At 41.9% G+C, this 17,055-nt stretch overlaps 1 protein-coding gene and 2 long non-coding RNA genes across 13 annotated transcripts in view; 2 read left to right on the forward strand and 1 right to left on the reverse strand.

Annotated features, from left to right (window-relative positions):
- PTPRM (protein tyrosine phosphatase receptor type M) overlaps positions 1-17,055 on the reverse strand; it is a 796,726-nt gene that overhangs the window by 225,637 nt on the left and 554,034 nt on the right. For all 11 annotated transcript variants that reach the window (XM_045459381.1, XM_045459379.1, XM_045459380.1 and 8 more), the window contains one exon: positions 4,388-4,520. In XM_045459381.1, coding sequence (XP_045315337.1) covers positions 4,388-4,520 — 133 coding nt within the window. The remainder of the gene's footprint in view (positions 1-4,387; positions 4,521-17,055) is intronic.
- On the forward strand, positions 1,694-2,430 carry LOC123588430. Its single transcript, XR_006707837.1, has 2 exons — positions 1,694-2,128; positions 2,376-2,430. It is a non-coding gene; the product is annotated as an uncharacterized LOC123588430 (long non-coding RNA).
- On the forward strand, positions 10,795-16,231 carry LOC123588431. Its single transcript, XR_006707838.1, has 2 exons — positions 10,795-11,184; positions 15,900-16,231. It is a non-coding gene; the product is annotated as an uncharacterized LOC123588431 (long non-coding RNA).

Raw genomic sequence — 17,055 nt, forward strand, 5'->3', positions numbered from 1 at the left:
GACCAATGGCACATATTTGCACGGGCTGTGGCCGAGCGCTGAGGGCAGAAGCAACGTGGACTAACTCGCCCATGCAGGAAGGACTCCGACTCTGATTAGCATCAGGCTTTAACTGCACCTGAGGCAGTTCTTTTCCTTCCCTCTCTCTCCTTCCCCGTTTTCATTCCCCTCCCTGCTCCTTCCTTTTAATTGAGTGCCTGCTGTGTGACAGCAGGACACGGGGGCTAAGAGATAAGCTCTTCACCAAGTAACACTTCTAGACTTGAGCCAACTGAACAAAGGCAGTCTTTGGAAGAACTATGGAGTATGTTTAAATAATGAAATATGGCAATAAGCCACCCACTGTATTTCCAGAATAGCAAACGTACAGTGTCACCATAGGCCACTACATATGGAACACCTGACCAACTGACTGCAAGTGGGAGGAACTACAGAGATCATCCCATGTTAGGCTCTCAATTCACAAATGAGGACTCCAAGGCCCAGAGAAGCTCAGAATCACAAACTTAAAATAAAGACGTAGGGATTGCAAATCTAAATTCGGTGTTCTTCTGCATGTGGTGGGAGGTGAGCAGAGCGGGTGAAGGGGGTCAAAAGGTACACATTTCCAGCTATAGAATAAGTAAGTCGGGGGAAGTAATGTCCAGCCCTAGTTAATAATACTGTAGCATATATTTCAAAGTTGCTGAGAGGAGACCTTGAAAGTCCTTACCACGAGAAAAGAAATTTTGTAACAATGTGAGAGGGACATTAACTAAATTCATTGTGCTGATCAGTTCACAGTATATACAAATGTTGAATCATGATGTTATACACCTGAAACTAATACAATGTCATATGGCAGACCTCAATAAAAACAAAAACAAAAACAAAAACAAAAACAATTCAGTGTTCTTCTAACCAAAGAGTGTGGCTTATTCCCTACCAATGATACATCTGCAACTTATCCATCGTTAACATGTTGTTTTAGGGGTGCCTGGGTGGCTCAGTTGGTTAAATGTCTGATGTTTGATTTCAGCTCAAGCCATGATCTTGTTGCAGTTTATGAGATCAAGCCACGCATTGGGCTCATGCTGATAGAGTAGAGCCTGCTTGGGATTCTCTCTCTCTGTCCCTCCCCTGCTCACATGTGTGCTCTCTCTCCCTAGATAGACAGATAAAATATCATGTTTTAACTATTTAAAAATACAACTTAAAATTTAGACTAAAATTTTGGAGAAAAACCCTGAACACTTAGAATTTGTCAGAATTCCTATTAAATATGACATGACTATTCAGGTCTAAATCTTGTAAGTTTTATATTTATAGGAATGATATATTGGTAAATTTACCCCACAGAGAGCATATTCTGTATTTCAGAAAAAACAAATACAAAAGTGGCACATGATATGAAAACAGCTCTTTTAAGATCATTACCTAGTAAATAATCATGTAAATTTGATATGAGTTATTGGTATTTAGTCTAATGTTGTATCAAGACCATATGTTACCGGAGGCAATCTCTTCAAATGCATAATTTATAACATAACCTCCATGACTACCTGAGAGACCTAGGTAGAATAATGAATTAATCCAGCAGAAATAGACCCTTGGAGGATGAAATGACATTTAGCTAAGGTCACAAGGGCAACTGGATTAGTAGTTTCAGGCTATTCCTCATAGAGAGCTTGCCAGATGACACAGAAATGCAACATATTCCCTCAACTAAAAATAAATCCCTTCAGAATGTTTAGTTTGAATATCCAGGCATGGAAAGGCCTAGTATTACTTTGATTTTATAGCGAATAATATTAAAAAAAAAAAAAAAACGGATTAACCACTGGTAGCAAAGATAAGTCTTCTGAATGAACACTGAGGTGGGGGGGGGGCAATGGAAAACATCTGGGAGAAAAATGCATAAGAGGTGATGGAAAAGTAAGAGAAGAAGAAATAAAAAAAGAGAAAATGGACAAGAGAAAGAAATAAAGAGATAAATAGCTAGAGAAGAAGAAGGATAAAGAGAAGGAAGTTACAGGGAAGTGAAATGAAAAGAAAAAAGAAAGAATTAAAAATGAGGAGACTTCCATTATAAAACTAGTAAGTCATGGGACATAATGTACAACATGGCGACCATAGTTAATAATCCCAGGTTGCATATTTTAAATTTTTTTTTTCAACGTTTATTTATTTTTGGGACAGAGAGAGACAGAGCATGAACGGGGGAGGGTCAGAGAGAGAGAGAGGGAGACACAGAATCGGAAACAGGCTCCAGGCTCTGAGCCATCATGAGCCATCAGCCCAAAACCTGATGCGGGGCTCGAACTCACGGACCGTGAGATCGTGACCTGGCTGAAGTCGGACGCTTAACCGACTGCGCCACCCAGGCGCCCCATCAGGTTGCATATTTTAAAGTTCCTAAGAGAGTAGCTCTTAAAAGTTCTCATCACAAGACAAGAAAATGGGAAGAAAAATAAGAGGAGAAATTAAATGATGGGTGGAAAAAGAGAGAAAGAAATTGAGGATGTAAAGCAGGTGGGAAAGAAGTGGCAAACTATGGGGACTCATTAGTAACATGTGCAGCTGAGACAGAGTGATGGTTTGTCCTGAGGCCTATGTAGAACAGTAAACATAAAACAAAGGACAGAGCAAGAAAAGATGCATGTGTGTGTGTGTGTGTACAGATAGATAGATAGAGGGGCGCCTGGGTGGCTCAGTCGGTTAAGTGTCCGACTTCGGCTCAGGCCATGATCTCACGGTTCGTGGGTTCTAGTCCCACATCGGGTTCTGTGCTGAACACTTGCTCAGAGCCTGGAGCCTGCTTCGGAGTTTGTGTCTCCTTCTCTCTCTGCCCCTCCCCCACACATGCTCTGCCTCACTCTGGCTCTCAAAAATAAATAAATGTAATAAAAATTTTTTAAAAAATAGATAGATAGATAGATAAGAACTCACCCCTTAGATACTGGGTTACCCAAGGTTTACCCTTCATCCTTAACTTCCTTCTCACTCTACAATGACACTGAGTGATCTCCTCCAAATCCAGGGCTTCAGCCCGGCATAGGGTGCTGACCTGACTATGGAAATTGTTATTCCGAGTCCACACCAGCACAACCAACTGTCCCGCGGACATTTCCACTAACCTTAATAGGAACAGTGAACTGAAAAAGTGACATGCCTACCTCTCCAAACTTCGTGCCTGCCTCTGTCTACTTCCCATACTCCGCATTTTCTGACTTGGGAACATCTTCCCTAAGTTGTCTAAGTCAGTAACGAGGCTCTTTCTATAATTGCTCCTTTTCTCTGGGCTTCTGCCTTCAAACTACAACTTACCACCTAATAATTCTACAACTTACCACCTAATAATTCTAAGGCTGCCCCCTCCTCATCCAACTGGTCTTCCTGGCTTGAGCTCTTTTCCTTCCTCATGGTGCTCAACCCTAACATCAGAGTGATCTTTCTAAGACAAAAATTACATCACATTACCACCTGCTTAAAGGCCACCAGTGGATCTCAGGACCAAGACCAGCCTCCTTAGATGACAGACAAGATTTTCAAGACCTTGCTTTGCTGACCTCTCCATCCTCACCTCCTACTATCCATGACTTACTTCCAGTCTATAATTGTTTTTAAACTACAGAGAAAAGGATTAAGACCTAGCAGTATCTCTGGAGGGGAGAATTTATGCTACTGCTTACCACACATTTTTATGTTGATAATTTTTGCATAAATTGAACATTGTATCATTAAGTTTTTACTCATTTCTATATACAATAGACACAGTATATTTTTTAAGTGTGGGGGGTGAGGATTGCTTATTATAGCCACAACGGCTATAGCCACATTTTCTCCTCCCCCACACGACCCCCCAGCTAGACAGAACCATGTGACAACATTTAATGAGTTTTAGCTCTTATTTTCAGTCACACCATGGCCTGGGCTCCTATCAGGCTGTTTTCTAAGAGTCCCTTTGTCATGGGGTGTTGTGCCGATTAAGCCCCTACCATGGTGCCTACACGAAACATGGGCTTGATAAATTCACCATTATCTTCATTATAATGAGAAGGAAATCTCTTCTTTCTCATGTCCTTGAGACCATCCACTACATTAGTACGTCACTAATCGGTAATAAAAATTCCCTGACGGATAGATGTTTTTAAAGATTTTGTAGAGCTTTACGTACCAACGTGTGGGAAGACACAGTCTTAGGTTACCTTGGCATGATATACTTTGCATATTCATACAACTCCACAGCCATTACTCTAAATTTTGCCTCGTAACCTTCAACGCTATATGATGAAAAATACCAACAGAGTCACAGATGTGTCTTAGCCATGAAAACCAACCACACACGCAAAGCAAACTGGCACACGACGGGGTAGAACCACATCTCTGGCAACAGCTGGGAGCTCACCTTTTCTTCATTACCAACACAACTCCAAGGAATATAATGACGAACAGCAAGATGCCGGCAATGACTCCAGCAATTTTGACCGTGTGGTCTGTTTCCTTCTCGGGTTCTGGAACTGGCTTCGGGGTGGCAGCTCCTAAAGATGAAAAGGAAATGAAAAAGGACAGACGGTGGGTAAGAGAATAAAGATGTTATGTTTTAAAAACAAACAAAAAAAAATCGCTGCATTTAACAGAGTAATACGACTTATCAGAGCCAGCAGACAGACAAGCTTTTGATTTTTTTCAACAGCTTTCATATGCACTGAAAGGAGGGTAATTGTTCATATTGTTCTTCAATATTTTACTAAGCCATAACAGAAGTTGGGTAGCACCCCCAGCTCTGACCCTTTTAGAAGAGACTCTTCTCAAACAGTTTTTTATATTTTTATTATCTCTATTGGCTCCCTGCCCTTTCTGCCGTTTTGAAACTTGCTAACAACACAATAGCTATCCTAAGCCTTTATCCAAATTTGATTTGCTGGAACATTTTCCTCAATTATTTTTCGTAAGTGAAGCAGTAATTCTATAACATATTAGCCCAAACACCTGGAAAAGTGAGATAAGCTCATTTTCCATGCATTTTACCAGCAATTGTTTTTTTAACACAATAGAGATTTTTCCCCTGCCTTTGGAATTCTAAATCTAGGTCACATCTGGTAGGCAAAAGACTCCTTCTAAGCAATTTATTCACAAAGTGGGAAGCAGCTGATGATCACACTACTGGCACTCACATTTAATATCTGTTTAAATGAGATAACCAGAGCCTTCCAGTGACTACTGTCTTAGCTCGCCTGCTTTCCCATTTCCCAAACGTTTGTCCTGTTTATGGCATAATGCGATGGAATGTCAAATCCACGTCTGATGAAATATCCATTTCCTCAGCTAAACGAGTTCAGGACGAGAAAATACTAGGAATGTAATGTTCAACTCACTACGCAGAATCCATTTTTTTTTTTAAGGGCTTCTACTCTCTTAATCAGAATGTGACAGTGCTGAGCATCTTAGCCATCAAGCCACTGTCCTCACCACGTGGTCAGGACAGATCATTCTGAAAGCAGGAATTTTATGGCCAAGTCTCTCACCTTAGAATTTTCTTCTGGTGTTCCTTGGTAAAAAAAAAAAAAATGTAATTGAAACTGAATATTGATATCGCCCTCTCTACCCTTTCACTGGGTTTCCCGTTCACGCTTCACCTGATTCTTGGAAAAACTTAGCCCTCCCTGTGTCTGGTGCATTGCAGGCTGGGCTTATTCTAAGATGAGTCGACACAGGGAAACAGGGAGTGTCTAGCTAGAACTTTCCATCTGTTTCCATTGGAAACATATAAACTATGTTTCTTTCAAAAGGTATTCATATTAAGATTTTATAAGAGATTCTGCATCTTGAACCCAGCTGTGGCCATCAGACAGATGAAGCTAGTCAAGACTGGGGACAGACACAAGGCAGAAGATAAGTTTCCATCCACGCATGCTTTGCGATCAAAGTGACAATTGTAATGAGAGCAGGCATGATGTAAAAATCACCCCTTATCAGATACAAACCCTTCTGCATAGCCTGTTTCAGGTCATTTTTCTTTCTGACAACTTCAGGGGGATGTCCTGCTCTCTTGTTTGAATGGATATCCCTCAAACTAGTTATCCAGATAAACCTTAAAACTAATAATGCTTACTACTTTTTAGTGTAATTACATCTTAAGTATACCCCTCCAATATGTCACTGGAACATACAGCCAAGCAGTGGGTTTGCAGGATATTGTAATATTAAATAAATTGCTAGGAAAGATTTAAAGATAAAATATGTATGTTATAAAAAGATGAAAATTTTTAAAAATCCGTGTAAAAATAAATAACACGTAAAATTCACAAGAGGGAAAAAGGGTGCCATGCTTTTGAATTTTGGCTTTTTTGTTCAATTTAAAAAAACTTAACTTTAAAACAATAAAATTAAATTGGTTTATTCTACCCAATGTTGGCATATTGGCATATTGGGAGTCATTCTATTTATCTCAGTAGTTAATAGATTTCAAACGCTCCAAATGTATTTTCTAAATAACTGACTGGCGGAGTTTCTTTGTAACTAAATTATGCCAGTAAATACAGCACTTGGGAAAGAGATTTAGAAAAACTTTATTTAGCCTAAAATACTGAAGTATAAAAAACAACACGGATACAACCCATACATTGTAAACACTCAGTAAGGGAAGAGTTTGTCTTGTCAACGGTCATGTCTGTTTCTGTGAATTAAACAACTGGTTGTGTTTGACTTTAGCCAACACTTTGGCCTGCTCCATGAGAACTGGTGAATACTCTACACATCTTTAGGACAGGAAAAGAGTCTCCCTCGCTGCCTTTCATTCCCTTTGGAAAGCAGACAAGCCCATTGCTATGCAGCTAGCATAAGCTCCGTATTATCATTCTTTAGCACCTACTTTTAACTCATTTCACATTGCAGGTCAAGAAAATGAAATGTTCCATCTTCGCAGGACACAGTTGCAGTGAGATTATGGCGGCAATCACGCAAAATGGGAGAGCAACTCAGAAAAGGAGAGGAGGGCTGCCCCGAGCTGTCTGGGAGCGACCCTCCCTTTGCCCGCAACAGGGCATGGCCACCAGATCATTGTGACAGTGCCAGAGTGGGTTGGGGACTGATCCGGGAAGCAGCAACGTGCATACAAGTTGGGATGACATAAGTCACCAGGCTGAGGTAATCTCACAGAGGTGTGCATCGTGAATCTCAAGTTCACGCTGGGTGTCTGCCATTCCTGCCTTTGGCTGCCTGCCCTGCCCTTTCAGTCTTTCCTGAAATGGAGATCTTTACGATCCCTTTCCACAGGATGCTCTTTTCTCCACTTTTGTTTTTTTGGAACCATGTGGTTGTGAGCTGTCAGCCTGGGACAGAGAATAATTTGTGACAGAATGTGGTTGCAATGGATAGCTTCTTCCCACCCCCCCCCCAAATCTATGAATTTAACAGTATAATTTACAAACTGCTTGGCAAAAGAGTTGTTTTCATAATATTTTCCCCTCTGTCTTGTTATTTTCTTGCCAAGATTCTAATGGTATGAACTTTCATTCTTTTTTTTTTTTTCAGTATCAATTCTAATTCTTCGTGGAAAAGCATTTTTTTCTCTTCCACTGTGTGTTCCCTTTAGAGTTAGTTTACTGCATGTTTAGATCCTTTTGAAGGGAATAAATTCTAATGTATGCATTTAACGGGGGCATTATCTAGGCTTGAACATATTCATTAAAATGATGAATAAGCTAAATATTTCAGAGATTGAAGGTGACAGGCTGCTAAAATCGTAGAGCATAATCTTCACAGATGCCCACTCTACTGACTCCTCGTGACGGCTCTGGGTTTTCCGTGTTTTGTTTAATGGCCAAGAAAATGATAAAGGGTGGTATTCCAGTAGACGTGCATTGTTTAAGGTTTCAGATAAAACACTTAATGGGAGAAATCTTATAAGAAAGGGGATTATTTTATCCCATGCAGTATTTGGTTGGTTTTCAACTTAGCCGAAAACAGTGAGTCTTGGCCCAGTGTCCGATGTTAAAAAACAGCAGCACGCCAGGCTGAGAACACGATGTACTCAGCCACTGGTTTGAGGTTTGGGCCCAATTTGGACTACCAAACTGGCTGCAGAAATTTTTCCAGAGGACCCAAGGATGCCAGCCCAGAAGGCCATGAAAGCCACCACTGCTTCCTGGAGTTACTGATCGCGTGGCCCACAGCACTGGGACTGCCTCACCTTGAGAAAACAGGAAGCCTTCCTCAAAGCAAGAGTGAAGAATAGGAATAGCCCAGGGCCAGCTTAGCTCCCCGCAATATCTGCATCATGGGGACTAGTGCTAGGCTGTCCTTCAATGTGGGAGAAAATCAGCAATGTCCTTCATTTATTCACTAAGTATTTATTGAGTACCTCAACGGTGCCATGCGCTGTTTTAGGGATGTAACAGTGAACAAATGGGTATAATAAAAGCCTCTGTCCTCATGGAAGTTATACTCTTGTGGGGAAGGGCAGACCCGGATGGAAACAGATACTGTCTGCAGGATGTTAATCGGGACCAGTCTCCAGAGAAGCATGCTCTTCGGGGTGGGGACTGTGAGGGTCGGGCAGGTGCTACTCGGCTCTGTCCGAGACAGGAAATCGGAGAATGACTGAGAAAACAACATTTGAGCAGAGACTTGAAAGAGGGAAGGGAGTGAGCTCTACTGACAAGCAGGGAGGAGGAGCATTCTAGGCAGGAAGAAAAAGTTAAAAGGTACAAGACAAGACTGTAAAATACCGAGGTGGGTCTGCAGTGGACACACTGGCAGAGTTGGGGGCACCTCCACAGATCCCCGAGGGGACTTGGCTTTTTCTCTGCATGAGATAGGAGCTATGGGAGGATTGTGAGTGCTGGGGTGATGTGACTTGGTTTGTTTTAACAGGATCATGCTGGGAGAGGGGTTTAGAATAGAGCATAGGGGTCAATGGTGGGCACAGGAAGATCAGTTATGAGGCTATTGCAATGATCCATGCAAGAGATTAGGATGGTTTGGAATAAGACTGTAGCAGTGGAGGTGGTAAGACACGGTCAACCTTGAGGTGTATGTTGACAGTGGAGCCTTCAGTGTTTGCCCATGAACGCGAAGTAGACTGTGCTGGTAAGACATCCAGGTTTCTGACCCGAGTAAGATGGAGTTGCCCTTGACTGAAATGTAGGAGACTGAGAGGAGCAGTTTGGAGAGGTAGGTGGGGAAATGAGGAATTTGGTTTGGGGCTAGTTTTGAGGCATCAGCCATCCAAAAGAGACCTCAAGTAGTCAGCTGGCAACAAAGGGGAGAGAGAGATCCAGGCAGATAAGGGCATAAATGTTGGAGTTGTCAACAAAAAGATCTTATGTAAAGCCATAAGACTGAATGAGGGCACTTAGGAGGGGAATTGGGGGGACAGGTCACAAGGAGGAACCAGTAATGGAGACGACAAGGAGCAGCCAATTGGCAAGGGATGGAAACCAGCAAGGAAGAGGTCAGTGAGAATTCACACAGAGGGAGTACCAGTGTGGACAAGCCAGAGAAGAATGTAGTTTTTTTTTTTTTTTTAATTTTTAATGTTTATTTTTGAGAGAGAGAGAGAGGGAGAGAGTGAATGAGCAGGAGAGGGGCAGAAAGAAAGGAAGACACAGAATCTGAAGCAGGCTCCAGGCTCTGAGCTATCAGCACAGAGCCCAAAGTGGGGCTCAAACCCACAAACTGTGAGATCATGACCTGAGCCAAAGTCAGACGCTTAACCGACTGAGCCACCCAGGCACCCCTGTTTGTTTTTTAAGACGGGAAAATGTACAGCATTTTTGAATGCTTATGACCCAACAGGGAAATTGTGACGAGGCTAGGGAGAAAGGAGGACCACCGGAGCTTGAAGGGGCAGGAAGGGATGGGCCCCAGTGCCCAAGGGAGGGACTGGCTTCAGCCACCGGGCAGACGCTTCACCCAGACAAACAGGAAGAATGGCAAGCACGGGCACAGAGGTCTGGGGGTGAGCGGATGTGGGTGGCCCAGGGGCAGGACATTTGAATGGCCTCTTCTGATTGCTTTGTTTTCCCAGCAGCAGAAGCAAGATGGTCAGGTGTGGCTGCGGATGAGGGAGGAGGTGTAGGTAAAGCGGGGAGAGAGCATACGTTTTGAAATAGTTGCCAGTAGCAGTGGTAAGGAGAACGGATGAGGCTGCAGATATATGGGACTGGCCGGTGACTAACCTTGAGTCCCAGAGCACACTGAAGGGTTCTGAAAACAGAGAGAGGAAAGAGGCAGGGATGCACTGAGTGGTATGGGGGTGAAGGTCTAGGGGAAGAAGGGAGAGCTAGATACCTGGGCTTGCTGAGAAAGAGGCATCATGAGATCAATCCTGAGGGTCTCAAGGCAGAGGGTGATGGGGAGATGTAAGGCTTGGGGTAGAGGCTGTGGGTTTATCCAGGAGCACAGAGCTCTAGGGCTCCCTCCTCACTCCTCATAACTAGAATGAAGAAGAGGAAGAGGAAGAGGAAGAGAAAAACGCAGAGGATGACACTACTCGGAATTATATCCCAAAGGTGGGGAGGGGCAGGACAAGTGGTCAGAAATTCATGGTGGAAACATTCCTGGAATGGACACTTGCTGGAGCAATCCAACTCCTGTGATAAAGCTAAACTTGGTTTTCACAATCTGCAAATTAACAACTCCTTCCTGAGTACCTTTTATGCTTAAAGTGCTGTAACTAGGATCTGCAGGGGAATTCAAGGTGAGTAAGAAGGCTGGTACCTCATTCTTCAGCGCACAATACCAGAAGCCTCGTGAAGTGCCATGAGTGAGCTACAGAACACAATGTGGGGGAGAGTGGATAGGAAGGCTTGGAAAGGCTCCTTGCCAGAGGTTGTAATATGAATGGGCTCAAAGGACGGGTTGGATTCCAAAGGGAGAGGCCTCGTAAGCCAAGACGGAGAGGTGGAGGGCACAAAGATATCTCTGTGATCAGATACGCACTTGGCTGGGCTGAAGCCCGGGTGCAGGTTGGGGAGTAGTGGAGGACAGGCTTGAGAAACTGAAGCTTTATGGTTTGCTTACTGGCTTTGCTTACTGTCTAGAACAGCCTGTACCGAATTTAAGAAACAAGAAGCCGCAGAACATAACAGAGCTGTGCCTTGAGAAGACGAAGTGGGCAGTTCTATGCAGGTTCATGGAAGAAAGGAAAGGTCGGGCTTTCAGGGACCATTGGAAAGGCTACTGCCTCACACGTCTGAGGTAAAGGGGCGAGTGGAACTGACAGGGCACAAGGGACTCACAGAGGGCACCCTGCTGGCCGCACACTGGTGCGCTCAGGTCTCAGACGCCCAGCATGGGGTGGATGCTGGTGCCATTTATGGAAAATAAGCGGTCGGCTTCCTGCCAGGGAAAACGTGTGTGTGGGTTCAATGTTTAAATGGAATCTAAGCCACCAAATGCTCCATTCCCACCACATGTGAATGGTTTCGGTGGCAAACCAAATACCAAATTACCACTCTTGGCATTTGGAGGGAAAGGGGAGAAAAAAGTTGGGGGCAGCAACTATAGGAACCGTTGGCAAGTGAAACCGAGGAGGTGGGGCCGCCTTTCAAGAGGAGACAGGAGGCAAAACAAAAGTAGAAAATAAAATGGCAGCTGTGGAGACATGGGAGATGAGAGCACTCGGGTCCCCAAAGATACTCTAAAATGTCAACTGAGGAAGCCACAGCCACTCTGTGCTGGCACTTCTATGACTTCACGGACTTTGGAAGCTATTTTAGTTACTTTTCATAGGGGTTTGGTTTTCACCTTTTGTGGAGGTAGATTTCTTTTCTTTTTCTTAAAAATAGCAACATCCCAGCTTTAAACATGACTGCGAGGCAGTTCATTCACGTCTTGTTGCTCAGAGAATTAGAATTCCTTGCAGTCTGTTTTTCATTTTTCTCAGCTGTACCTTAACGTTATACATAATCGCGAAGCATCTCCAAGATTTTTCATTTAAATTACATATCGTTGTTTTTCTTCCTGGGAATATAGAGTCAATCACTACTCTGGAATAATCTCCCTTCACACTTTATGTATTATTTGTAACCTGATTATGCTTTTGAATTTATAACTCTTCCTTTGTCCCTAATTTCCACCGTAGGGCATGCAGAACATGCATGGCTTACGAGTAATACTCAGAAATATAATTTCTCATATAAAACTGAGCTACGGGATTGTTTGATATATACTGTCTCTAAAAAATTAATCTACTTTTTTATTTTTGTTCTAATTTCATGACAGTTACTGCTTTCATTTATTGATGTGGCCAACACCCTGTGGGTAAGATGATCTATCAAAGCCTTATCACTTACTATCTGGGCACTAAAAGTTTCAAGAGAATTATTAGTGCTGTTCCTATTCTGATGAAATAGCTTTATTTTTTCCATTTGCATTTCTCAAACCATGGTCAAGTAATAAAATGAGGACACAACTTGTCAATTATAAGGTATCAACTGTGTTCACTTTTCAGACAAAGTGGATAATCCATAAAGGGAACGTGAGTGGGTGTTTTTGAGGATGCACCTGTTAAGAGCCCGCTTTGGTTGAAACCAAACTTTAAAGGCATTAAAATAAAAATGTGCTGTCCCTCAAATTTTCCTCCAGACGATGTGTCTAGGGTCATGATCTAGCTTATGTTTTTAGCTCTTAAAAATCATTCCTGTGGGAGAAAGAATCCTCATAGCTTCCTGCACAAAGTAGTAGCTGTTTACCCAAACCCTTTGTAGCTTTTGCTGCTGCCTAAAACTGGTCATTCACTATTTTATCAAAAAATAAGTATACTTAATAAATCCTACGTGGTTGCTAGAAGAAATCATTATTTCTGAGATTCAAAAAATGTACAGAGTCTAGCGCACTGCACGCAGAAACGTGAGGGGCTTTGCACATGGCCAGTAAGCTATCTGCACCAAAGGTGACCCTCAGAAACATAATGAGGATCCTTGGGCTCTTAGGAGAGACTCGGGTCACATAATCTGCGCCCCCCCATATACTCATTTAGTAAGCATACAACTTTTCCTTAAACAATGAAGTTCTTTAATAAAGGAGGCTTCTATTAATTGTGCCATTCTGTTCAATATTTTCTAGAACAGAAGTTCTCCATGTATAGAGAGTTTAAGAAACATTTGGAAGTGTTTCTGAAACATGCAGATGGCTGGATTCTCCAGGGACTCAGGATCAAAGGTCTGGGGTAGGACCTAGGAATCTATATGTACCACCCTAGGTGATTCCCTATACAACATGAAGAAAAATTCCACTTGAGAGCCTCATCGGTCCTAAATATTTGGTGAGGAAGGTATTCACAGACAATGGCAAAAAGGGAAAAATTTTAATTGGGTTTTGATTTTAAAAACACCTCCCAATATATTCATGTCTCACTTTGTCAGCAACTTTCAGTGCACTATTTTATTTTTTAAAAATTTTTAATGTTTATTTATTCTTGAGGTGAGGGAGGGGCAAAGAGAGGAAGACACAGAATCTGAAGCGGGCTCCAGGCTGAGCTGTCATCACAGAGCCCGATGTGGGGCTCAAACTCACCCCGAGCCATGAGATCATGACCTGAGCCAAAGTCAGAATCTTAACCACCTGAGCCACCAGGCGCCCCAGTGCACTATTTTAAATGATCTTTTGACACAATTAAAAGGCTAACTTATGGAGGCATCTGGGTGGCTCAGTCGGTTAAGGGTCTGACTCTTGATTTGGGCTCAGATCATGATCTCATGATTCGTGAGATCAGGCCCCATGTTGGGCCTTGTGCTGACAGCATGGAGCTTGCTTGGGATTCTGTCTCTCTCTCTCTCTGTCCCTCCCCTGCTTGCTCTCTCTCTCTCTCTTTCTCAAAATAAATAAGCATAAAAAAAAAAAAAAGACAAACTCATGGAATCAAACACTAGTCTTAGGAGTAGCCATAGGAAGTAGAGATTGAACGATATTGTTAATTGTAAAGGAATTTAAGGTATGCCAACTGATTGCCCAAGTGCTACGGCTGACCTTTTTGAAGTCCTACTTTATGTAAGATATACCAGGTATCTTATATAACTTTATTTAATATTATATCATGAGGTGTAATCAATACCATTTTAAACATGAAGAAACTAAGGCAGCAGGAGCGATCAGGAGAAGTAGCTTGTCCTCAGACAGTGAGAAGTGCCTGGGTCCAGGCAAGTCTGTGAGACTATGCCTGCTTCACTGCATCGCAACTTTTCCCAGTAACACGGAAAACTTGGGCGACTCCTGCTAACACTCTGAATGATAACACTCAAGTTGAAAATTATCTTGATCAGCTGTAAAGAGGAGAACCTCAGAAAAGAATGAAAACATACTACCGAAGTGCAGAACAATGCAATAAGGAAATTAAAATCCTGCAAGAAGAGGAAGATAAATATATGAGGACATGGGCGTCCTGGGCCTAAGTGCAGAAAAGAAAGGTGTGGTAATACAGTCCGTGTGATGTTGAAAATGCCCCAGAGAAGTGACAAGCACATGACCCTGCCAGAACACAATGCACTGCTCAAGGTAGAGACGCTAAAAAGGAATCGAAGAAAAGAAGCACCAGTGATCAACAGGGTAGAAAAGAAGGACCATGCAAAAAGAGACAAGGAATTAAGATCATTTATCTAACCAAGGAGGAGACCAGCAGGTGCCCGGATGCAGTCTTCCACTGGAGCTTTTCAAGAGTAAAGGAGTATTTCTTACCCACCTTTGACTTCTGGCGATTAGCACAATGCTTTTAACACAGTGGTCACTTAGTAAGTCTTTACTGAATGAATGTCTTAAAACCTACAGCCGGTATTTATAAAGAGAGTAGTGACCACATGGGACCTATGTCTGTATGCAGGATATTTTTGAACACGTAGGTTTAAACAAGCATGGGAGCTCTCGTTTTTACAGAGAAAAGCTGCGTCTTTTCTTCTCTATATTCTTAGTGCCTAGAATGTAGCATGTACTCAATAAAAGTCAGAGCCAGTTAAATGACTTTTGGTTGTCCATAAAAGGGCATCTGGAGCCTCAGCACATAAAAATGAAATGTATTACAAAGGAGCGTTTATTCATTCCTATCCTTGGGTTGAAGAATAGTTACCTGACATGAGACAGGTCAGTTCTCACCCCCCAACCCAATCTATAAAAAGTAAAAAAAAAAAAAAAAGAAAAAAAAAGTTATACTCTCTTTATCTCTTCTTCATTCCTGTCACCATGAACCTGGCTTATTTCCCTTCTGGACTTTTGTACTTGACTCCCAGGTAGACATCCCTTCCAGTCTGTTTTACACACTGCAGCTATATTGGTCTTCCCAAAGAACTGCTCTAATCAGGTCACTCTTTCATTTAAAAACACAACAAGAAACCCAAGAGTTTCCTAATGCTTCTTTCAAAAGGCAATCAAGGCCTTCCATGAGCTAGCTCCAACCCCTTTTCCTAACTATATATCCTTCTTCTTTTCACTTTCCTTTATCTATGTTCCAACCCAATGGACATGTTCAGTTTTCTCCATACATCCAACATTTCCCCTTCTCAGGGCTCCTGCTGCTCCTTCTCCATGGGAACATCGCCCTATTCACTTTTGATAGGTTCCAACTGTGCCCATTTTTCAAAGGCCACCCAGCCCAAATACTGTTCTCGACTGCTTTGTAGGAAGTACTCCCCATCCCGCGGTACCACTATAGAACCTTGCTTTACCCTTCTTGCATGGAACTTATTTTTACCCTCAGTTCAGTCATTTTGGCAAATTCCTTCTATCATCTGCTAACATCAGGGCCTTGAGACAAAGCTGTTTTGGCTTTTTGGCCCTCATCTGACCTGGCCCAATATCTTATTATGTATCCACAGTACATGTGAGAATACATGTGCTGAATGGAAGATCTGTCGTGATTAATCGCATTCTGAAATTGTGCTCTTTTCATAATCTACCTATTCTTTTCCCATTTATGTTCTTAGGTAGCACGATGGATATAAAAAGAAACAAGAGACAAAAATGGAAGTATAATTAAGTAAAGATGACAACAGGCCTAATTTTGTGGTCTTTCCTCTACTGATCTCCAGCATGTAGCAGGGCGATTAGGAAGATAAAACGCATCTGTAGCGATCTCCAGATAACCTTACACGGGCATCCAGACAATATCCAGAGAAAGAAGGAACATGTCTGAATGCTGGTTCCACGGAGCACACCAAGAAACAGCCAGTACACGGAAGAAGCCAGTAAATTTACTGGCCAAACTTTCATCAATGATAAAATGCGATTAATAGAATAAAAAGAGCATGGAAATAAATACTAGTGACAAAATGTTATATTTTCAGCGCCAAAGCAGTGAAATATATATCCATCAATGACGAGAAAGTTAACTGGGTACGTATCAGAGAGACAGGAAATGAGTATCTGTCAAGAATAAAGTGTTATGAACTCAATAATCGTAATGATTAAGTAGCTATAGACCATTTTTCACCATCATATATGGAATTTGTTTTAGAAGTCTTTCAACTGGCCAAAATTTCTGCTGGAGAATAATGACAACGGTCTGGGCCTTTTTAGAAAGAAAAAAAAAAAGAGAGAAGCTTATAATAAGATCATGCTAACATGATTTAAACTGTTAAGAATAATTTGATTTAATAAAATGGTTATGTCATTTCTATGACCATGCTCTGGGAGTATTTTTTAACTTCCTTGTTAACAAAAACAAGGAAGAAACAAGGTAGAAATCTGAAAATTCTCTTTATTAATCCCCTGAACTGTCTAAAAGACACATGTAACCCACTTTGACGAGGTCTCTATACATGTGTGCATGCACGTATTTGCACATAAATATACACCAGTATCTAAAGAAATTATTCAAAGACATAAAAGGAGAATCCACTAGATTGGCAATATCAAAGGTAATTTTGTTTATCATGTTTACTGTGAAGTCATATATAATCTTGGGTAGAAAGGTAAAATTAAACCCTGCAAAGACAGGCGAAATCCCAAGTAATAACTGATATGCCGGTATATGTTCTGACCAAGAGCACCAACTGAGGAAGCTGTTATAATTAATAATAAACCACAATTAATAACTGCATCATTAGCAACACCAATAAGTAAATTAGACTGAACATCAAT

This window comes from Leopardus geoffroyi, chromosome D3 (genome assembly GCF_018350155.1).
Source record: "Leopardus geoffroyi isolate Oge1 chromosome D3, O.geoffroyi_Oge1_pat1.0, whole genome shotgun sequence".
NCBI classification, from domain to species: Eukaryota; Metazoa; Chordata; class Mammalia; order Carnivora; family Felidae; genus Leopardus; species Leopardus geoffroyi.